At 35.9% G+C, this 25,410-nt stretch overlaps 1 protein-coding gene across 1 annotated transcript in view; it reads right to left on the bottom strand.

Annotated features, from left to right (window-relative positions):
* SPAG16 (sperm associated antigen 16) overlaps positions 1-25,410 on the bottom strand; it is an 885,716-nt gene that overhangs the window by 467,104 nt on the left and 393,202 nt on the right. The window contains exon 11 of the mRNA XM_079924326.1: positions 2,819-2,962. Coding sequence (XP_079780452.1) covers positions 2,819-2,962 — 144 coding nt within the window. The remainder of the gene's footprint in view (positions 1-2,818; positions 2,963-25,410) is intronic.

Below are 25,410 nucleotides of genomic sequence, written 5' to 3'. Positions count from 1 at the left end.
TCTTCTTTTATTTACGAGCTTTGTTTTATATATTTCAACATCATATTATCTGATCCTCAAGTGATATTTAGTTACCCTCCCAGTTTAACTTTTTTCTGTTAGTCCTCTTTTTCCTGATATTAATATTATTATGCCTGTTGTGTTTGTCATTTATGTATTGAAGATGTCCGTTATGACAAGGGAAATAAGATGACTAAGACTGATTTGGGTCACTCAGTGTATATACCACTGTCATATCAAGTGGGTTTGACCCCCAAAAGAAATCTGAATTATGTCACTGTGGCAGGAGACACAGTGGCTTGAATGTCATAGTAATCAGGAATACATACAACTGGAAGTTACAGAAAACACTCAACTAGAAACAATTGCAATTAAAAATAAAGTAAAGAAAATGTAGGAGTTTATTTTTCTATGTGAAGAGAAGAGGAATTAGGCAGGTGTCACATTATAATGTGTCTACTCTGGACCTCATCCAAGGGAGCAGAACCAAGCTAATCACAAAGACGGGCTCTGAGGAAGACTATGACGGCATTTATTAATCAAAGATCCAACTACAGATTAAAGTGTCATATTTGAATCAAATTTATTTTATGTTTGATTCTTTGATTATAGATGAGTATATAAATAGGAAAGATATTATCTTTAACAATAAATTCTTTTTTTACCAACCAAATTATCTAAGCAAAACTAAAAATCAAATATCACAAACTTAAATTTCAGAAACAACTTTTAAGGTATAAATATTATGTATGTATATATATGCATATATTATATATATTATAGTCCATAATGTATGGTCTTCGGTGTTGATTTACATGCAGTAAGCATTATAAAATGTCTGAGGCCTGAAATATAAACTCCTTCAGAACCGATCTCTACCCCAAATAAAAAAGAGCTTTTTTGCTGTTGTTTCTAATAATCATTTATTATTTTCACCAATTCTACAAATGGAACACTTGCTATTCATTATCTCTTACTTAAAACACATATAGCTAAATGTATTTTCTCCCGTTATTTTTATCCCACATGCACTAGAAAAAAGGAGTGTGGCTACATTTTACTAAAATTCTGCCAAAGAAAGTACTGAACGTAAATTCATACTATGAGTGAATAATGATGTATTTCACCTCATTTTAATTTCAGTAATTGACTGGAAAAACAGGAAGATCTATTAAAAGGACCATGTGCTGGTCAAACACTAATGAGAAAATTTCAGAGTCACGGGTTGTCATGGTGACAGGGTATTATAGAAATCTGATTAGTATGCCCAGCAGCTACAGAAGTGATAGGCTACACTTCTAATTGTGTTGTCTCTGCTTGCAAGATGGGCTTTATGTTTCTGAGACATGAGAGGCAGGGCAGATTTGTTTATCCACATACCAGCTACAGAACGCATTACATGTTCAAAAATTAAATTCAAACATCTAATACCAAAGATTATTTGGTAAAATAATTTGGTATAATTTTAAAATTATATTTGGTATAATTTTAAAATTATATTTTATTTGGTATAATTTTAAAATTATATTTTAAAAACATTTTCAAAAATTAAAATTAAAAAATTAGCTTACTCTTCTCATTAACACACAAATTTCTGAACAATTTAGTTACTTTTATTTCAATCTAATTTCATTGACATTCATACTAAGGATAAGACAAAGATGGTTTAAAAAAAAAAAGTCTTGTGAAAACAAAAAATAAATAAATCAATAAGGTCCTCCTAAGACCAAAATTTCCCAGTGGAATGGTTGAGAAGTTGCACTACGGACTATGCATCTCCAAGAGTAGTTAGACCAGAGACTGTTAGAAAGAGCCAGATAGAGCCAGATGCTTAACAAATGTTAAGCATAATGTTGAATAAGAGAAGACAGTTGGGATTAGGGATAGCAGTTGACTACAAGCAACTGTGGGCAGAGCTTCCTGCCACCAGAATAATGTACTACATGTTTAACAATGTCTTTCCTTCTGTGTCCCTGTTCTTTTGGTACAAAAATTCAGTGAATCCTGAAAATTACAGGGCTCAATGCCTTCAGTTCTGTTTTGTTTTCTTTAATGTCTTGAGTATCATTGAAATTTTTCAAGAAATTGATCACTGTCTCCTGATCCTTTTTGGTAGAAAACTTAATTCTAAAAGGAAAACATGTAAGATTAACAGAGGCAAAGTAAACATTGATATGCATTATTGAAATTCATGTGCCTTTTCATAGCTTATGAGTACAAGGAGCATTTCTAATGCTTGTCCTGGGAAGCTTATTACTCTTTTTAAATGCATCAGCATGTGGACTAAGTTTTACATGTACTAAATATCAAAAGCAATCAATCTGAAGTCAATATAAGGAAAGCCAAAGGAACATTATCTACACATTTCAAAATTCAGTGGAAGAGGTGGGGTTGCAGAGAGAAAAGTGGCAGTACAAAGTTTCAAGTTTCATTTATACAAGATGAGTGAGTCCTAGAGATCTACTGTATAGTACAGAGCCTACAGCAAATGATACTTATTGAATACTAAAAAATTGCTAAGAAGGTAGATCTTACGTTAAGTATTTTTATAATGATGATGATGATGATAAAATAAAGTGGATGGGAAGAAACTTTTGGAGATGATAGATATGTTTATGGTATAGATTGTAGTGATGATTTCAAGGATGTATACTTAACTCCAAACTTATCAGGTCGTATATATTAAATATGCACACCTATTCATACTTCAATAAAGTGGTTTAAGAAAAAAAAAAAAAAGCCAGCAGAGTGAAGACACAGAGTAAACAAATGCATTCCTGGAGAGATCAGGCTGGCTCTGGGAGTTGTGTGTACTGACCTGGGATGGAAGCAGCAATCCGAAAGCCAGTCAGTGTGGCCCAATCCTGTGAGAAGCACATTGCCTTTGGGGAGCCCCACCACCTTCCAGACGCGGTCCTCCCCACAGGAGATGAGGATGTCTTTGCGGGGGTGCATGATGATGCTACACAGGGAAAGAGAAGAAAAGGTAGTTATGGGGAGATAACAGTGAATGGTTTCATACTGGGAACAAATGAAATGGCAGGGATGATCCATTTCAGCCAGGCAGGACGGCTTACTCAGAATGCTGGCTCAGAAGCCAGAAGAGCCAGGTTCGACGTCCTGGCTATAGCTCTAGCTTATGGCTTCTTGAATGCCATCAATCTAATTAACTTCACTGGATTCCAGATTCCTCATGTGAAAAATGGGATGGTTGATTTAGGTGAATGCTCATGTCTAATTCTGGTTTGAAACAATAATTCTGTTTTTTTTCTTTCAGGGAGGAAAAGTTATGACAATGAAAATTTGGTGTTAGGATATTTGGACCAGTAGCCATGCTTATTATATAAAAGCAAACTTCTTTTCAGACTATAGTATATCTTAAATCAGGCATTATCCAGGAAAAGATCATGAATCATAACCACATTATCATAGTTCTGTAATAAATTCTATAAATGAAACATTAACTCCATGCTCCACTATCTACACAAAGGAGCTCAAATTCTTCATTAATATGCCACCTAAATTTGCTTCAGTCAATGCACAGTACACAAATTACAGTAATGAATTCAGGATGCAAAAGACAATTCCCACTCTATAAAGGCATAGAGGGAATTGAGAAAGACGTATGTAAAATTAATGATTAACACATTAAGCAGTATTATTTGAGCCAGACTATGATCATTGTGGCTGTTTATTTATTTACTGAAGCTAATCCATTCTAAAATCAAGAGTCTAAAAGGTTAATGCCTGATATTTTATCTATGGCAATGCTTTAATCTTATTTATATAGCGTTTTGTCTATGCTTTACAATGTAATGGGAACGAATGTGCCGAATGTTAAGCACCTATTAAAATACCAGCCTAAATATTAGCAACAAATTGTTCAGTTTCAACATAGCCATCTCAAATCAAAGACATAATGCATTTACTTGCCTATACAGTGAAGTGAAACAAATAATGACTTAAATAATGACTTAAACAAATAATGACTTAAAAAATAAGAATTACACATTCATTTCTCCCACAGTCCATTCTATGAATGGCATTGTTCCCTTCTGCAAAAAAGACTTTAGGAAATCAATTTCCCAAAGAAATCATGGTCTGGGTCCATACCTACATGAGTAACTCCAGGGCTTACATGAGAGCAAAACTTTTCTCCTTATGGATCCCTTCCAATAATACCACTAAATCCCAGAATTGTGAGCTGAAAAATCATGTCTTTCCATTAGACCTATCCAGTTTTGGAAATTTGCTGGGGTCAGTATTGGAACTATTCAACTCACAGGCATGTGACTACTATGAGCAGGGCCTTCTTTCTGGTGAAACAGTTTCCCTTTTCTCTAGCACTTTGCTGCTCAAAATAAACATAGTAGAAGGGGAATTATTCATTTTGTAATTCATCATAATTGGTTTGTGACTTCCAGAAGGCCAGTTCAGGAAAGGAATTTATTACAGCTCAAACTGGGGAGAGGATACATTTATAGAACTTAATTAGAAGAAAAATATGATGAGAGGTAAAACATGTCAGATTGAAATGAATTCTATATTCAAACACACATAAGAAGGCAAACCAAATCCTTGAAGCTACTGAGTATGATGTATGTTAGCTCACAGCTTTCCGGGCAGACACATGCACACTTGACTAGATGATAAATTACCCTCTTTACGTGAAGATAACTAAAGTCATTGATGTCTTTACGGACTTTGAAAGATAAGTTTCCAAAATGACTTTGTGGGGGAAACTATTTGTAGAAGTTAAGGAAAAAAAAAGATAAACACAAACCTATTGGTGGTTAATCAGTTTTGGAAGTGTTTTTCCAGACTCTTCTGAACACTTCTACTTTGAGGGCCCCTCCATAACACCTGAACTTCCCGAGAACTCATCCCACTAATCACACTCTCAGGTTTCTCTATGCATATATTTCTTTTCTAACATTACATATGACTTATTTTTCCTAATTATTCTGGACCAGTTTCAGTCAAACACTGATATTTTATTCTTTAAAAAGTATAATTTACATCATCTATGAAATGGTCTTTAAGTGATTAGAACTATTTCCAGCGTGTATAGAAGGGAATTTAATGCTCTCATAAGAATCAATTAACAAGTACTTGTTATTGAGTTAGTCACAGAATAAGTGCACCAGCAAAGATTGGGTCATAGTGATAAAGATCCCCAATCAAGAGTTGCAGATTCTGGGCTTCCCTGGTGGCGCAGTGGTTGAGAGTCCGCCTGCCAATGCAGGGGACACGGGTTCGTGCCCCGGTCCGGGAAGATTCCACACGCCGCAGAGCGGCTGGGCCTGTGAGCCATGGCCGCTGAGCCTGCGCGTCCAGAGCCTGTGCTCCGCAATGGGAGAGGCCACAACAGTGAGAGGCCTGCTTACCGAAAAAAAAAAAAAAAAAAAGGAGTTGCAGATTCTGATTCCAATCATTCCTTGTGGGAGAACACAGGTCAGGGGCCACAAACCAGAAATATTCCCCCAGATACAGAAGTTTAGTGAAGCTGAGTGTCATTATCAACTCCATAATGAGGCACTGGTGTCTGAAATCCTCCTCCTTCTCTCCACCATCAATTAACAACAATAATATCCAACATTGTTTGAAAACTAAATGTGCACCAGAATTTGTACTAAATCCTTAATTCTCACAACAAGTAGAAAGAAAGCTCACGAGGTCAAGGGTTTATGTCTGTTTGTTTGTTGTGTACTTGCTGTATACTCACCCCCAACAGTGGCTGGGATATATTAGCTATTCAGTACATACTTGTCATACGTCTGACGGGGGGACTGACTTCGGTACAGTTAGTTTTATTATATTATAACTAAGTAAACAGAGGTTGAGATATTATGTAAATTGCTCAAGTTTGATAATAGATGGAGGCTGACTTTGAATCCAGGATGGTCTGAATTTTAGGATCATGAATTTAGACATTTTTACTTAGTGTCAGTCTTTCATAGTTTATTATTTATATGTGTGTACTGTAAGTATCAATAATTCTTGTAACAGAGATGGGAGATATCATTCCCAGTAAATGTTTAAAGTCATTTAGTCATTATTAAGTCCTGAGTTAATATATCTAGGAATTTTCAGTGTATATATCAGAGCTGGGTACCACCTGACATAACAGTCTTAAAAAGAGGACCCTACTCTTTACAATAAAATGCTCTGGTCCTATAAGAGAAACCAGGTGAGTAGCACCCCTTGTACATTCTGATCTACAAAGGCTTTTGTGCTAATATACTACATGTTGCACTTAATAAACTCATTAATTTGATCTCTTGTGCTAATATTATGAGCCTTGTATTATTCTTTAAGTTATCAGAGGGCATTAATGTTTTATTCACCTATTTTCATAGAGAACTCTTCAAAGAATAAATAAATATTCTCTGTAAAGAATAGATAAAGCATAAATGTAGAAGGATATTTAATAAGCATTGATTCCATGGGCATTTAATTCATTGAGAATTTTCCCAGTATATTCAGGCCTCAACTTTCATCATTCTATTTATCTCTAAATCAGTCTTTTTTTTTTTTTTTGCGGTACACGGGCCTCTCACTGTTGTGGCCTCTCCCGCTGCGGAGCACAGGCTCCAGACGCGCAGGCCCAGCGGCCGTGGCTCACGGGCCCAGCCGCTCAGCGGCCTGTGGGATACTCCCGGACCAGGGCAAGAACCCGTGTCCCCTGCATCGGCAGGCGGACTCTCAACCACTGAGCCACCAGGGAAGCCCTCTAAATCAGTCTTTTAAAGAAGTTGAAAAATGGGAGAAATAACTAACAATTTATAGGAGTCAGTTCCTGATCTCCAAATGGCATACATTAACTCATTTAACGGTCATAATGCCCCCATGACTTAGGTCTATTATTATTCCTATTTTGCAGATAGGGAAACTGGGGCACAGAGAGGTTAAATGATCTACTCAAGGTCACAAACCCAGGAAGTGGCAGAGGGAGGACATGAATTTGAGCAGACTGTCTCCAGAGTCCATCTCTCTCTGGAAAGTGAGCTCAGAACCTCATCCCTTTCCTTTTTTTAGATGATAACATTGGAGAAGAAGCCACACTGAAGATTGTATTATTTTTATCTAGGGAATTTATTGAGATGATCTTAAAATTCAAAACCACTGATAATTTTTTTTTGTCATTTTTCTAATGATGTGTGAAAAGGTTTTAACTATTGTCACTTATTTTCTGGAAGTTGGGCACTGGTTAGGTTCAGAGTGGTGGAGAAATAGATCAAAGTTGATTGGAAAAACAAGTACTTATGATCTAAAGCTGAGGTTGGCCAACATTTTCTTAAAGGGCCAGAGAGTAAATATTTTCGGCTTATAGACCATATGGTCTCTGCCATAACTATGTAACTCTCCTTTTCACAAATAAGGAGGGAATACTAAAACTGACCCATAAGGGTATTGTGCTGTGAGGATAAGTTGGTATATGTAAAGCGGTTGGAACAACATCTAAGCATGGTCAGCTTTCCATAAATATTAGCTATTATTATTATTGAACATCATTGCACTTCATTGTAACCTGGCCCTTCATGTAAACTTCTATAATCTACACATGCCTCTTTTAAGGATCACAGGTAGTAAATTTAGTCCTTAAAATTGTAAATATTTAGAGAAAAATGATGTTTCCATGTGGTTTTGATAGACACCAGACATTGCTGTACTTTATTTGATGTTAAATCATCTGACAAAAATGTAGGACCCACACGTAATACTTTCACACATGAACATAAGGAAGCTTTGTGGTGGTCTCTTTCATAATGTGGTTTTTAGGAATGTATTGCGGGAAACAGTGGACAATACGTACACATTGACCCCTCTCCCTGCCTTCATGTACACAGGTAGCATCAAGTAGTTTCTGGTCACTGGGGATGGGCTCTGCGAGGCTCTGGGCATACTGAGATGAAGACAACACAGTTCCTCTCTTCAAGTTCTGTTCACAAATAGGTATCCCTCTTCTAACTAATCATAAAATGATTTTCCTTCTCAAAGATGTCTTCCCGAAGTTCTAATTAATAAGAATAATGAGTTCTTACTTAATATCTTCCTGGCGCCTGCCCTAAGTGCCACAAAGTCATTTTACTTTAAATTTTGAATATAACCTTTCTGCTTCCCTTTAACTTACTATTAATTATAATTGCAAGATTCAAAGACAAAGGCCCTGTCACCTCCTTCCTAAGTTAATAAGCCTGTGACTAGGGTGAAAATAGTACAGGAAAACATCTTAAGGATTCAAAAAAGGAAATTGTGGGTGAATGCTAATCCTGCCTCTTAATCAAGTCAGTCCTGATGAAGTATCCATAAAATGTTTTGTTAAACAATATACCAGGCATGTTACATAAAATATTATGTTCTATCAGAGATTTTCTCTCTTTTATAATAGGACACATCCCTTACAATAGACCATGTGATATACACTTCAGAATCTCTTCTCTCTAATTGAAATTGTTCTTTCCAGTAGTGGCGTTACACAAGGATATTTTAGAGGGAATGTGTGGGGGTGTATGGCGAACACTATTAATTATCAACAGAGTCACTGACATAAGCACCACTGTTAGACTTTTCAGAGAGAAGAATATTAATCTAAAAAAAGATTGTCACAAGAAAGACTAATTAGATACCCCTGTCTTCACTTTAGGTTATTCAGCATTGTAAATGTTTCCTTCACTTCAGTTCACAGGCTCTAATTATTTCCAACACAGAAGATGCTCAGAGGGTTGAAAATGAATCAATATCAAAATGTGTGCCCTGTGAACAGTGGGTGACCACTATCTACTCGTCCTTAACGATAGCACACAGTCACACACTGCACATGCTTTTATCCAGCTGACCAGGACAAAAATATATAAAACATCTGTCTGACTGTTGCTCCGCTAATAACCGCATCTTATATTTGGGTATGCATCAGGATTTACAAAGCACTCTAACATGCAACTTTTACTCTTTATTTCAACCAATATGGATTAAGAGCCTACGATGCAGTATGCAAAACAGACAGGAGCAGCACTCTCAGGGAGCTTACATGTGAATGTGGGGAAACAAACAGCAACAATCAAATGACTGAACAGAATAGCCTAGCTATGAGAAAAACCAGCAAAGTGATATGACAATGATTTGTAGGAGAATGTTATTTTTGTTGTTGTTGTTGCAGAGCACGGGCTCTAAGCACGCGGGCTTCAGTAGTTGTGGTTCGCGAGCTCTAGAGCACAGGCTCAGTAGTTGTGGCGCATGGGCTTCATTGCTCCGAGACATGTGGGGTCTTCCTGGCCCAGGGCTCGAACCCGTGTCCCCTGCGTTGGCAGGCGGATTCGTAACCACTGCACCACCAGGGAAGCCCCGAGAATGTTATTTTTGATGAGGTGGTTACCAGAGTCCTCACTGAAGACATGACATTCTAGCCAAGATCAGAATGGCAAGAAGGAAGAAGTATTTTTAGGACAATTTAGGGGCAGGTGGTTTCAGGCACAGGTGACCGCACCTACAAAAGTGCTAAGGCTCGGGCTTCCCTGGTGGTGCAGTGGTTGGGAGTCCGCCTGCCGATTCCGGGGACGCGGGTTCGTGCCCCGGTCTGGGAGGATCCCACATGCCGTGGAGCATCTGGGCCCGTGAGCCATGGCCGCTGAAGCTGCGCATCTGGAGCCTGTGCTCCGCAGCGGGAGAGGCCACAACAGCGAGAGGCCCGCGTACCGCAAAAAAAAAAAAAAAAAAAAAAAAAGTGCTAAGGCTCAAGGGAGTTGGTGTATTCAAGGGACAGAAGGAAGGCCAGGGTGACTACAGAGAGAGGCGAGGACTCTGCTGAGGATGGATGACAAGCAGGTGGAAAGCAAGGACCAGATCATATGCGGCCTCACAGGCTGAGAAAAAGAGACTGGCATTTATCCTAACATCACTGAATAGTTTTAAGTAGGAGACTGATATATGAATGATAATTATTTAAAAGATCTCTCCAGCTCCTGTGTGGAAAATGAGAAAGTGGGGAGCAAGAGATAAAAAACAAAACAGTAGCTAGGAGTATACATTAGTAACTTAGGTATAATGGCTTTAGATCCATTTCACACACAGCTCCTCATTATTATGAAAGGTGTCACTTTAGTATATTAATATTTTTTGCCATTATCCTCAGGAACAGTCAACTCATAGTTCTTCTCACTAATAAAGAATATTAAATTATTAAGTGTACTTTAAAAAAGTGCCAAAGTAAAATGGATTAAAAGCCATAAAACAAATGTGTGCACAAAACAATGAAAAAATCTGTCAAAATAAGATATCAGGTCCCATTCTTTTTCAGAAGTCAGCTAAGAAAATGTGAAAATATGAAATATTAATACTTCCTGGGCACTTTAAATTTAAAAATGTAATATTATAGATTTTATTCAAGACTATATAGGATTTATATTGTCAGGATCTGGAAAGTAGTACCTACCTTTCATTTTTATTAAATAGATGAGGCATTTTCACAGTTTGTGGCATTATTAATAATACCCCAGAGGGTAGTTAGTCATAAAGGCTAACACTTCCTTTTTATTTTTCTTGTCCAGTGTTCTTCCAACCTCATACTTACAGTAAATTTGGAGTCGGGTAGAGTACCAAATAGTCTTCCCCTTGCCTTGCTGCGTGGCTGGTAGTTCTAATCCCAGTCATGGGCAAGGGAAGAGGCAGGCAAGATTGTATGTGTGTCCTGGCTCATCTCTAGGGCAATTCTATTTTTGTTACCTCTTCTATATACTTATATAAATGCTCCATTGAAATTTGTAGATTTGTATTTTTATAAGAAAAATTCCCCCAATACATATACAAATGTAAAGATTTTCCACCAACACTCAAAGATCATTTGTGAAAAGTCAACATATATGCAAATATGCAGCCTCATAATCTTGCAAAATTTACTACCACCTCATCTACACAGCTGGGCACCTTTGTTTCATAGCGTGGAGGGAGCTCCCACTTTGGTGAGTACACAAGCCAGGCCGTTTCCCAATTATCTCCCAAATTAAAATTCTTAAGATCAGGGACCTTAAGAAAAGCTATTTAAATTTATTATGTTTCTGTTTTCTTACATTAAAAAATGTAATATCATTTATACTGTCTCCTTCACTTCATTCCTGTTTTATTAAATAAAACAAACCTTAAGAAAGGATATTCTTAAGCTAAACAATATATAATTTCCATCTCCTCCAGAAGTTCTTGTTCCAGAAGTTGTTCTAATATGTGAAAGAAAGACCATTTCAAGATACACAGAGTCAACTAGATGAAATTTATAAACTCCAAAGACAGAGGAATACAGGCCCCACTATTTTAGTAAATGGAATAAAGAAGATCAATGTAACAGGTCAACCACTTCCAGATTTATGAAAATAGTTCCTGGAACGTTCCTGCTACCTTAGCAGCTGAACATTTTATGCTACATAGTTTTATACACACTGTGTTTCATGTTATGAAATTGCTGTGTAGTTCTTTATGGTTTAACAAGTTTGAAAAGTTACATTACACATTTATATTCTTAAGAAACCCATTTCAATAATAAAGTTTATTTGGTTATTTCATGTTTCAGCAATCTACAAGAATTCTGTGTAGTTATAAATATAAGAATTTTCCATTTCCTTAGTATATTAGTGACACAGAGTAGACGCTTTTCTAAGCTTAAGTCAAACATCTTCATGGTAAGAGCTCTATCATGAAAATCTCTTTTCAAGGAGGATATTTAGAAATATAAGCTACATATAATCTAGGAATAATTGGAAGTGTTACCACGTAAGACATGGAATTGAGGTACACTTATACATTGAAGTATAGTACAAAAGTCTGTTCTGAACTTGGCCTAATTTATTAGAAACCACCAAGCCAGTGTGATGATTGTGATGATGGTTAACTCTTGACAACTTCTTTTGGTACCTGTCTGATAAACAAATTAGAAAGCCAAAATGAATTATGTATGGCTGCTTTATTAGTAAGGAGTACTGACTAAAATTCAATACTTTTTTACAAAATAAGTTTTGCAATTTGAGACATATATTGAAATTATCATAAGTTACATAAATCGTCCTGAGTCTCAATTTCTATATTGAAAAATGTGCTAAGACTGAATGAATTTACATCATCATGTCTCATTTGTGTCAGAGGCCATGTGGCAGAACTGATGGGGACAAGAGAAGGAAACTAATTGGCACTCCCTGTATGTAGCTGGTGATATTAGAGGAAGCTGAAGAGCACCAGTGAGTGAGCCCCATCAGTTTCCAGGGGACTGAGGAGAAGGAACAGGGAGTCAGATGAAGGGGACAGTAGTAAGAACTGAGATGACAAAAACACCTTACTAAAGCTATTTAAAAACACAGACAAGTGGAATTCAGGGTTGGTGGCCAGATGCACACAGCCAGAATTGATGAATAAAATAAAAAGTGTAAGTTTAAGGGGAGGAATTAGATGGCCAATCAGGCCAAAGTGAGATTTGCTAAGATTTGCTATGGTGGGACATAAATCCTAAAGGGAACAAGGTAGACAAAAATGGATCCACACAATGGCAGATTAAAAAAAGCAAGAAACAGGGCTTCCCTGGTGGCGCAGTGGTTGACAGTCCGCCTGCCGATGCAGGGGACGCGGGTTCGTGCCCCGGGCGGGAAGATCCCACATGCCGCAGAGCGGCTGGGCCCGTGAGCCATGGCCGCTGAGCCTGCGCGTCCGGAGCCTGCGCTCCGCAACGGGAGAGGCCACAACAGTGAGAGGTCCGCGTACCACAAAAAAAAAAAAAAAGAAAAAAGCAAGAAACAGATATGAAATGGGTCCTGATAATTGTCCATGTAGTAAGATGCTGCTTCATCTGTCTTTTATTACCATGCATTTGTCTCTGCATCGTAGATGCTACTGACCTCTTCCTTCTACTCCATGTGAAAGAAACAAAAATAAAGAGGTATGTACTGATTCCCTATTCTATTTCCAACTACCTATTTTGGGTAAGAAAAGGGGACAGAGAGAGCAATCCAAGCAGCAACCTGCTATGATTTCAGGTAAGCCTTGGACCTTCTGTTCTTGCCCAGCCCAATATTACAATCAGTTAGAACAGGAGCAACTGCACAGGTATTCAATACCATGATTTATTGTCTACCCTGAGTTCTACCAAATTCAGTGGGAGAAATAAAAGGTTATGCACCATTCCCAGTTCTCTGAAGCACACAGCTTAATCAACCCTCCTTCAATAAATAGCTCAAATTACTTTTCTTATTGCAGCACTCAATGTCTGTAGCACAGACCCCTCTGGAAATTACCCAGTGCTTCTCCTATACCATAAAGCTCTGCTTCCAGTTATTTTTGTATTATGTGCTTATATTTGTGTCTGTGTATTTGTGTGTAGTTTGTTTATGTTTTAACATTTTGTTGTCCTTAGCGAGGAGAGGGAATCTCACTGCAAGGGCAATCAGGAGAGATGGTTAAGTGTTTGCTGTAGTGTTAACCCCTTAACTCTGCTTGTTTAAATTCCCAAGTCTGAAGTCCTCTCTACCTCACTCACAGAGGTAAAAGAATGCACAAGAGTCTTTGGTTCTGTGTACTTGCACATTCTGCTTTATCTCTTCTCAATATAAGGTTCCAGTGACCTGTAAAATTTCATCTGATTTAATAACTTCACTTATCTTAAATCTACTTGATATCTTTCCATCCTCTTATACGGCAGATCAGCTGTCCCCCTGGCCCCTGCCCCGCACCTTTATCAATATTTCTGGTGCCTTAAAGCAATGTTCACACTGTAGGAGATAAAATGAACGATGTGGGCAGATAATCACGGAAAATACTTCTTTAGTTCGTTTTGGGTAAACTTAGGCACTGACAATTCCTAACACGAAGTTGCAAATGTATTAAACATCATTCTTATTCGAGAATACTTTTGCCAAATGAAAATTATTTTGTTGTTAGTTTAACAAAAATACAAAGAATTTCAGATGTCATGATCAAACTTTTTTTTTTTTTTTTGGCTAAAAACAATCACAGCAATAGTACAGGCAATGGAGTTCTATATAATAGTTACCCTAAAGGTTCTGTGTACGCTGGTCTGTGTAACCTGGACCTGGCACTTGGAAAAATACCTAAACCTCAGTCTCCTGGTATCAGGGTAATGGTGGCCTTGTAGAATGAATTTGAGAGTGCTTCTTCCTTTTCAATTTTTTGGAACTGTTGGTGGGAATGTAAATTGGTGCAGCCACTATGGAAAACAATACAGAGGTTCCCCCAAAAACTAAAAATTGAACTACCATATGATCCAGCAATTCAACTCCTGCGTATATATCTGAAGATAACAAAAACACTAATTCAAAAGTATGCATGCACCCCAATGTTCATAGCAGCATTATTTACAATAGCCAAGATATGGAAGCAACATAAGTGTTCATCAGTAGATGAATGGGTAAAGATGTGGCATATATACACAATGGAATATTACTCAGCCATTAAAAAAGAATGGAATTCAGCCATTTACAACAACATGGATGAACCTAGAGGGTATTATGCTTAGTGAAATAAGTCAGAGAAAGACAAATGCTGTATGTTATCATTTATATGTGGAATCTAAAAAATAAAACAAATGAATAAATATAACAAAACAGAAAGAGACTCACAGATTTAGAGATCAAACTAGTGGTTACCAGTGGGGAAAGGGGAGAGGAGAGGCCAAAATAGGGGTAGGGGATTAAGAGGCACACACTACTATGCATAAAATAAATAAACTACAAGGATACACTGTACTGCACAGGGAATATAGCCAACATTTTATAATAAATTCAAGTGGAGTATAATCTATAAAAATATTGAATCACTACATTGTACACCTGAAACTAATATAATATTGTAATTCAACTACACTTCAATAAGAAAAGAGTATCATATCACATATTGCTAGTCCAGGAAAAGATCAAAATTCAAAAGATCAAACTTCAAAATGTGAAGTTTCATCTCTACTTGTGTGCATTGTTTTTGCACCATTGTTAAGCTGAAAAATCATAAGTCAAATCATTTAATTTAGGGACCTCTGTAATTAAGTCAGAGTAACTGTAGGCAAAGAAACATATATAAAATAAGCTACTTTAATTTTCTCCCCAATGAAATGTTAAAGGGCATCTTGTTCTAAGACGAGTTTCTTTAGGCACTTTAGGCAGGTGATTTTAGCAGGGAATACACATATACATATACATGTATATAATATTATATCATTATGTAATGTTATATTACATATATTGCATATATGTACATAATATACATTATTTCATACAGTACCATGATAGTTTATATATTTTTATGTTCTAAATCTTTCCAAACAGCCTTCAACTGGTATTACTAGATTAGTTTTCTTTTCCTAAAAAATAGATGTGAAACTAATTTTTAAAACAATAACTTTTAACCTTTTATACAGTCACAGTTTTTTTATATTTATGATAGTTGTTAATATATTTTAACTTGTAAAAAATAATTAAGACACATGAATTTACCTCACTTAAATCATCTGACTGATTATGTTATGTAGCTTTTTCTTTACCAAATAACCTCTGATTAATCTTATTATGATGCAACTCCATGGCTCCAATATAAAATATATATAATTAGAAATAATTATTAAAATTATTTTTCTTTTACTTTTGTTTAGCAACATTGATAAAAGTAAAACATCTATAAGAAGAAACTGGATCTTTTCATACACTTGCAACTTAGTAATAGTTTTAGTCAAATTTTACATTTATGTCTCTTCTGAAATTTACTTAATCCTATATAATATAGATAAATATCAGCTTGAGCACTGATATTCTCTCTACCACCTATTCCCGTATCCAACTCTTTTGCAGTGTAACTTTGCAGTATCTCTCCCAACTCTGAATGTGGGCCATGTGATTTCTACTGCCAATGAGATGTCAGGAACTATGGCACACTCAAGAGGCTTAAAGAGTATTTGCGTGATTAGGCTTCCTCTCCCTTTGGCCCTGAATCATCATCTTGAGAAGGATGTACCTTCCCTAGCCTGACAGAGCATGAGAGACACATAGAACAAAGCCAAGATATCCTGATGTTCACCTCACACTGGGTCAGCTGACCCACACACATCTGAGTGAGTTCAGGCAGGACCAGAAGGACCACCATCCCAGCCCAATACAAAGAGCAGAACTGCCTGGACAAATGCCTCAGATGCTTGAGCATTAAATACTTATTGTTGTATATCACTGAGAGCACACAGCTTTCTTAGTGTTTTTTTTTGGGGGGGGGGAACATAGACTTAAGGTAAGAAAAGCTAACTGATACAGATTTTTGTCTCTTTTCAGATATTCATATTTCAAAATCAGAAAAAAATGTTCTTTTCACACTTTCCCTACTTGCTGCTATTGAAATAAACATTCCTTGTATATATTAATTCAAATTTATTATTAAACCTTATGTTCATTATGATTAAGAATCTAACTAGGTATATAAAAATAAAATGTTAACAAAAAATTTTTTCCATTTAATATCTTATGCATTTTTTATGAGTTTGCACAAGATAAATGTTTAAACTATTGTATAAATCATAGCATTTAGAGTCATACTCATTGAACATTGGAGCCAGAGCTATCACATATAGATGAGTGACAAAAAATCATTTTCAAAAAATATTTAGTATTTATGACACTGCTTCCTTCCACTTCTAAAAATAGTAAAAACTTGGATATAGCTTTAAATATTTAAAATCAACTTAAAAAATAATCTATGCTTCTTAGAGCCGACACCTTATCCATAATCAATTAGCATTACTATTTATTATGATTTCAAGATTTCACTAATCAATAAAACAAGGAGAATATAAAATACCTTTTGTGTGAAAACTGATGAATATGGTGATATTAAATGATATATTTTTCAAATTTCATTTTCTTTGATCTAAAAATCTGGTACCTGTTAGAAATTCTGAAATATTTTGCTGTAAGTACCTGCAGTCTCGTTAGAAATGAGAGATGACCAAAATCACTGCTTCAATTTCTTTCTATCAGTTATAGTCCTTCTTTACCAAGTACCATAGGTTCCCTGTAGTTTTTGTTCTTCTTTTTGACTTTATGATTTCTATCTGAGCTTTGAATGTTAATTAGGCTAAGACAAAACTATTACACTGAATACTCCTTCCATCTAACTTTTTCCATCCGTTATTTCCGGTGTCATTCAGCCATGCTACTACTAAGTTGCTGGAAATGTCAAAGGAGAGAAGTAGAAAATCTTTATGCAAAATGAGTATTCCTTGTTATAACCCCCTGTTTTCTGACAGTCTGAAGATAAAAGGACAGCAATTAGGAGGCAACTAGTTCCTTGACCTTTAGGTTTTAGCTTTCTTATTCCTAATACTACTGCCACCCAAACCTGCTGCTCTGAACTATGAACAATCTACAGGTGTTACAAATGGGTCTAAAAAATTTAACTTATTATAATTTTCATATTATAATTATAAAAGATGGCTAGAGGGAAGCCTCTCAGCAGGTCTTGTGTGTTTTAAAGAGGAGTTTCCGGTAAAACTTACACTCTTGGTCTCTCTCCACCCCATCATTCACTCCTTCTGAGGATGTGGGAAAAACTTATCTGCAGGGTTGTACGGCAACTCTGGAGTAAGGGTTAGATTTACAACAGACAGCTTCTTCTAACTTCTGTCTCTCCTCTGGATCAGCCTGCCCGCAGTAAACACACATTTCCAGCTCTTCTGTGTTGTGCTTTGCAAGGATAGGCCCCTGTATAGGTCAGCTGTCACTCAGCATTATCTGTGCCCCAGTAGGTTAGCCTCTTCACAAGAGTGGAGTAGTAGAAAGCCCATTGTGGCAACACATTGCAATATCTCTTTAATCTAGCTTTTATCAGTAAAAGCTAATATTTTACCTCCATCTTTCAGAGTCCTATGTTTAACTCCCAATGGGTTCTTGACTTGATCAAGGAAAGAGGGTTTTTATTTCCTGGCTCTCTAAATTCCAAATCTTCAGGAAAAAACAAGCACTAGCATTTGGAAGACTAGAATAACATGGTTTTCATAATCTTGGGGCATGCTGGATTTGATCCTAACAGTTTTAGGTAGCTCCTAATGGGCCTTGTGCTTTTAGGTTTGTGGTTGCTTTTTTAGACTTATAGAGGATGGTTGTGACTCATATGGGCCAAATCCACAGACTAGGAACCATGAATTGTATGGCTGTCTGTGACTAGGTTTATGGAAAAACTTCTCAAACAACAGGAAACATTAAACTCTAAAAATCAGATTTTTCTCTAGAAGTTACTTACAAAAAATAAGTTTTCTTGAGATATACAAGAATCAACGTTTTTCCTTTCTATAATTTTCTTAAGACTTCTAAAATAATGTTCTCCATACTTTGAACAAATCATCTGGGTTACCTGTCTGTACATTTATTTTCTCATTTATAGAACATGAATGTTGGGGAATTAAATAGAACTTAAATTAAATTACATAGAAAGCATTTAGGAAAGCACCTATCACATATTAGGTGCTCAATTAAATGTTGGTTACTATTATTTTTTCATTATTTCCACACTTACAAATCACTTTCAAATTTCTCAGAAAATTTATTTTTTTCTAATTTTAAGCCACATAATAATTGGGTTTTAAATATTTATTTTATTTCATATCTAAATTCCTCAAACTTATGCAACGTTAAAAGTGTTTATATAACTGTTTGGAATATTAATGAAAAAAAGTCAGATGGTTACCTGTTGGTGTTTTCCAGTCTTTTAAGGCTCACTGGAAATGTAGACTCTAATGAAAAGAAACTAGAGATAGATTCTTGCTTCACACCAACCCAGGCAAAGAACTGTCTCTAGATTTTTTGCTAGGTTAGGTTATGGGCAAAGGCTGTAAAAGATCCAAAACTGTTGATGAGTACTTTGCTGCCTGCATGTAACACAGAATGGTTGGTTTTCTAGTCCCCAATCTGACAGCAGTGACATATGTTTTCCCTACCTTTGCCATATCTAATTATGAGAATTACTGGTTTTAACAGAGGCCAATGGCCAAGAATGATATTTTATATAAACATAATTTTAAAGTTACCTAAGAATATTTTTTCAGGTAAGTTAGTTTTCTACCTCAGCTTTCTCTGGAAATACAGAAATCTTACATGTTAATCATCTGGGCAATGTTTACCTCCCCATTCAATGGCAACCCACATGCAGAAGGAGATGAACCCACCACACTAACAAATTTTTCAATGAGCAGATGTTCCATAATATTTAGTTTTGGACATTAACAAAATGATCCTTTGGCAAGCAAGGCATTAAACCTAATATATTCAACTCCTTTTTTTAAACAATTCACTTCTTATTAAATTTATCTAAGTGGCAAAATATGCAAAGGAATTGAAAGCTTATTTACAAATTGTATATGTAATTTTTTGGTAAAAAATACAGACATCTCATTTCTTACTATTAAATGAATCATGAAAACAAAAATACAAAAGACAAATAAACACCAAAGAGTTCCGAGGAGACTGTCGAGAAAATAAGTCTACTTTCAATAGAGTGTACACTGGATGTACCACGGTAATAATAAATGTTATTCAGACTACGTCTTTAGTCCTTTGCTTGTATTACCAGTAGATGGTTCTCCACATGCAAGAATTCCATTTCATAAGATTGTAAACTTTCTTAATTCAGGAAAGAAATAAAATTATAACCTGAAGAAGAAAATTATTCAAAACGCACAGTTCTTAACTCATGTATTACATGGAATGTTATGATGTTTTCATATTTCATTAAAAGGTTTAAAAAGGTTATATGATACAGACTGATTCTATAAGACTACAGAAATGAATATAAATGCTTAACCATGAATTTAAAAATCATTTAGTAACTATATCTCATCCCAGTTTTTGGCCATTAAAATATTCTCTTTCCTATCATTAAGAGAAAGTGGATCCTGAAGAATATAGAGATTCAGATACGTTTTTTTCTTATTAATACAACCTAGATTTCAGTTATATGAATATTTGTGACACTATGCAAAGCCCCAAAATAGTAAAGTACAGAATTTATTAGGGGTTTGAAGGTCTAATAATGCATGTATAATTTGACACAACGAGCGCAGCTATAATTACGGTCTACAAGAGTATTCCATGTACATAAAAAATAAGTCCTCAATTACCAAAAAGGCTGCATTATTTTCATTAATTTAACAATATAACTCCACTTTAAACCTGAAAGTAATGAACCTTAAAAATACATCAACAATTAAATCAAAACTGCAAGCATGAAAATAGTAATGTTAAGCCCATGTAAATTATTGTTACAGTTAAGTGATTTTCAAATTTTAACTCTATTTCCACTAAAGTGATTATTTCACTCATTTTATTAAGGAAGGGATTTCTTCAGAAAAAAATTAATGGCACTAATATCCATCACACAAACTGTCAAGCAATTAAGTAGACCAAAAATCTAAAATGCTCTTGTGCCCAATCAGCTTCCCACCAAGAGAAGAAACCATCTTGCCAACCCAAGCCTGTATTTACCTCTCCATTGTTCTTGCTCTTTAATCCACAACTGTCATGCTCATGGCTACTTTTTCAGGGGTGGGCTGGGTTTGACAACATGTCTGTCTGTCATCTCTCTCTCATCTTTCTAAGGGAAATCGATCATAAAACAAAAGCAAAAAAAGCACAATGTTTTCTTCTGCCAAACTATACCATTCTCTGACCCACAAGCAAGCTCGATAATACATACAATGTTCTTTTCAACCTTACTGTTTTTCTTCCCCTGCCTAATACGCACTATTAAATCCACTTGTTCCTCCATAAAACATGTACTACCATACCCTTCTTCCCACTTACCAATCCTAGCCCTATTTGAGACTTAGAAATCCTATTTCAAAGATTACCTCTTCCTCAAGAAGCCTTTCTTGTTTCCTCTAACTGGTTGCCTTCTTCCACATTTGAAACTTCGGGGTGTTTTATAGACATTTACAGAACCTTTCCCTGCCTCAAATGAATTTTTTCACCTTCCCAAATTAGTAAATATTAACCAAATTTCCTAAATTCTAGGTGATTTTCCAAAGTCAAACAATCAGTATTTTATTTCTCATTCACCTTTTAAATTACCTCTTATCAAAAGGGAAATCAAGCCAAGAGTTTGTCACAGACTGGAAAAAAAGAATGTTCTCTTCCATTTTGGGTAGTTCAGGACCTCCTGAACAAGCACCATCAGTTTCAGGCCTCTTGCCTAGCATCGAGCTAACTAAACAGCATCATATCCTCTGTATGGTTTTGTCTCAATTGCCAAGGTAATTGTCTCAATTTTTTCCTTCACTGGGTAATAGAGACCTGGCCTAAATATGGTTATTATTAATGTTAAGTGATTGCAAATTTAAATTCCTTCTCTATCTACTTAATTTCCTATCAACATTTTAATGCACATCCCTAATTTTCAAGTGTGAAAAGATTATCCCAATTTGAAACAACAAAAAATATGGCTTCTTTCAGAAATGGCCTGGTTTAGAAACCCTCAGGAACCTAAAGAGTAATTATAACACTGGAATATGAAAAGCTTGCTGAGCATACGGCTCTCTCTTAAGAAATGTTGCCCGAAGTGTTCTTTTCCTACCTTTTCTGTTTCTCTCTTCCTTTCCTTTATAGGAAGAGCCTTCCCCTCCATTTCCCCTCTTCATCTGCCTTCTGTAGCTGTTAGCAGGAAGTCACAAATTTCATTTCAGAAAAGATGCTTTAAATGGTAGCTCATGAGAAAGTGGGTAATTTTCCACTATAGGATCGTACTGTAGTATAATCAACCCTTGAAACTTCGTTGATGGATGACATGGTTGGATGCGTGCCACACACTGTACACATCAACTTTACTGCTGTGCAACAATAATCTCACATTCCAGGTTGTGAAATATGTTCTCTTTTAAGGAAACTTGCAATACATAATAAAAAGACCTCATTTCAGAATTGTTGGTTTTGGCTAGGTACCAACAATTGGCTATCTGTGGGAGAGCTTGCAAAATGTTTTAGAATTTTGCTACCTGATTAGCCTGCATAAGTGGAAGGATCATTTATTTTAAATCACTGTTAGGTCTAAGATCTTGATAGAGAAAGTCTGTTGAGATATTCGATATTTTCTTAGGGATTAGTTGTAACTCCAATACTGGTTTTTTTTTTTTTGATTAAGAGTATGAAAAATGTTTCCTTATATGTAGAGGAAAAGAATACATTTTTAATAATTTCATTAAAATTCTACATTGCAAGTATTTTCTTTTTGAATCAAAGAACAGCAAGAAGAGTAAAAGGCTCAACTAATAATAAATCTGGTGACCATTCTCCCTGTCTTTCTGTAGAAGTGCTACGCAGCTCAGTATTTTAAATAGGATGGCAGCTGAAGAACTGTGCTATCTATAGTAGAGTTAGCCAATCCATCTGACAAAAATTACTCATTTAAATTTGTATCTCACAGTTTCTGAAGATTGGCTCCCCCAATCATTCACAATGTCATTTCTCTTTCTTTTCTTCACTACAGAGCTTGGAAAGGTAAAACACCTTCCTGGATTTTCTTATAGTAACAGTAACCATGTGACAGTTTTGCTCAATGAGATATGGACTGAAGTTTTTGGCAAAGAGATTCTTTCCTGCGAGTAAAAGCAGGGACAAGGACAAAGCTCTTTCTTTGCCTTTTGATTTCTGCCCTTCTCTCTATTCATTTTATTTTATTTTTCCTGCCAGTCATGAACATGATGCCTGAAAGTGCACCAACACCTTTTGTAACCATGAGGACAATAGCAACACACTAAGGATGACAGTCCTGAAGGAGAGAAGGAGTCAAATTCCATTATGGTTTTATTGAGCTGGCCTGCATGAGATAAATGAATTCCTCTATGTTTCAATGACCATTAGCCTCATGTTGCCTCTTGTCAGCTGGACACATTCTAACTGATATTCCATTTGGCACCTGAAAGTGCATGGCTGTAGTGTCAGAACCTAAAATATGGAACTGCTCTAGTGGAGAAGACACATGTTAAGGACCTAAGAATTTTAGGCTAGAAGGTTAATAACTCTGGTAAGATGATGGTAAAAAATGTGTTCAAGTCCACATATACTATATGCAGACAGCATACTTATCAACAGGACATATCAATGAATATATACTTGTGTCCTTGTTATAGTTTTTTAAAATTACTAACTCTCAAGCTTAGAATGGTTGGATACCCAATATACACATTGCTACCACTTCCATAAAGACAATGAAGCAACACCATCAAGTAAGAAGGATGGAGGATGTTATTCCCTGGGTTGCCATATATTCTCAAACTAGCAGTAGGCAATTATTGATAAGTGGACTTAGTCTTTGGCCACGGATGGTCTTCCCTCTTCAAGGAGCTGCTGCTTCTTCAGGGCCCTTAGAGCTCTTTTCAGAGAAGCACAAACTGCTGATCACTAATGGGGCCTAAGGATACAGACACTGTTCAAGGACTGTGGATATTTGTATTTTCTATTGCTGGTGTAACAAATTGCCACAAACAGTGGCTTAAAGCAACACAAACTTATTATGTTGCAGTTCTGAAGGTCAGAAGTTTGCAATGGACTTTACTGGGTTAAAATAAATGTGTTGCCAGGCTGATTCTTTCTGAAGGCTCTAGGGGAGATTCCATTTCCTTGCCTTTTCCAGCTTTTAGAGGCCACCTGCATTCTTTGGTTTATGGTTCCTCCATCTTCAAAGCCAGAAGCGGAGCACCTTCAAATTTCTCCCAGGCTCTGAAACTTGTTTCCATTAGCACATCTCCCCTGACTCCTGCTTCCCTCTTTCTCTTATATGGACGCTTGTGCTTACATCAGGCCCATCTGGATAATCCAGAATAATCTCCTGATCACAAGATCCTAAATTTAATCACATCTGCAAAATCCCTTTTGCCATATAAGGTAACATTCTCAGGTTCTGGGGATTAGGACACAGTCATCTTTGAGAGGACATTATTCTGCCTACCACAATATTCATTTTTATTTTCAGCAAAATATAAAGATGGGAATGCTAGTGATTTAAACATTGCCATGAAAATAACCCAATGTCCTTAGCTACAAAATAGCAACATTATACTGGCATTGTAAGGAAAAGTACATTTTAAAAATCCATAAAACATTCTGAGAGGTAGAAATAACTAAAATGACCTTTGCATAGAACAAATACAATTTGGCATAATTGGGATTCATTTACGATTTTCAATTAGGAAGAGTACAAAAGTTGTCAGGCTATAAATGATATTTATTTTAACATGTATTAAGATAACAAAAATAATTTTTTTTATACTTGACCTAAGGCCTATATAGCAAATAGATTAAATTTTCTCCAGCTTAGCTTCTTAGCACAACACTAAACTATTATCTATTATGGTGACCCTCCAGGTAAACAGGAACATTGTACGGGCACAGAAATAAATTTTGGTTCCATGCCATGAAGAGAGAACACATAAAGATGAGAAAAAAGGCGGGGGGAACAGCACAATAATTTAAGACCGAAGTTCAGAGAGGACTTAGATAAAAAAGGATTATATAAAACAAACATACAACATTCATAGCAGAATTAAAATCTGTATTATAGACAGTTAAAAGAAAAATTTGCACTTCAGAAGCAATACAGACCAGTGGTCAAGGGTACTAGTTTGAAGCAAGATTGTTCTACTTCTTACCAGTAGTGCGATTATTGGGTAAATGACAAAAACTATTTATGTCTCTTTCTTCATGTACAAAATGGGGACATAATAATAGCATCTTTAATACAGAATTATTAGGAGGATTAAATGAATTAATACTTGCAAAGTTTTAAAACAATAAATATTAGGTATTATTAATAATACCAAATCAGTAGTGTGGCATGTGGCATGCATACACTCTCCTAGAATGCAGAGAAAGTTCAAGGAGCTGGCATGGGGTGAGGAGGGGGGAATTATCATACTAAAGTGTTACAAGTTCCTTAAAAGCAAGTTATATAATTGAAGTGAAATGAAAATCAAAGACACAAATGAAGAAAAATTTCCTGAGCTAAAAACAAACAAGCGAGCAAACAAACAAATATAAAACAAAAACTACTAACCACCACAACAAAGACAACAACAAAGAATTGTGAATGTTGGCTAACAGGATTTATCTATTCTACACAAGTGTAACAAAGGGATACACTGAAAATACTTTTTAAACAAAACAAAGCTAAACTAAACCAAAAAGCTAAAAACGTTTTGGCAGGGGAAAATATCAGTTGCAATCAAAGACAAGAAGTCATGCTTCACTTTTCAACAGTAAGTTAGAAGAAAATGAAGAAACAACTGAAGAATTTTGAGAGGAAAGAACTGTAAATCAGACCCTTATGCTGCTAAATCATCATTCACAAGAAAATCTCAGAAAAAGCCAATCTAAGCGAGTCAACATCTCAAAAACTGCAGCACTT

The sequence above is a fragment of the Stenella coeruleoalba genome, assembly GCF_951394435.1.
Source record: "Stenella coeruleoalba genome assembly, chromosome: 6".
Taxonomy (NCBI): domain Eukaryota; kingdom Metazoa; phylum Chordata; class Mammalia; order Artiodactyla; family Delphinidae; genus Stenella; species Stenella coeruleoalba.
The sequence above is the reverse complement of the archived record's forward strand: the minus strand, read 5'-3'. Positions and strand labels throughout refer to the sequence as shown.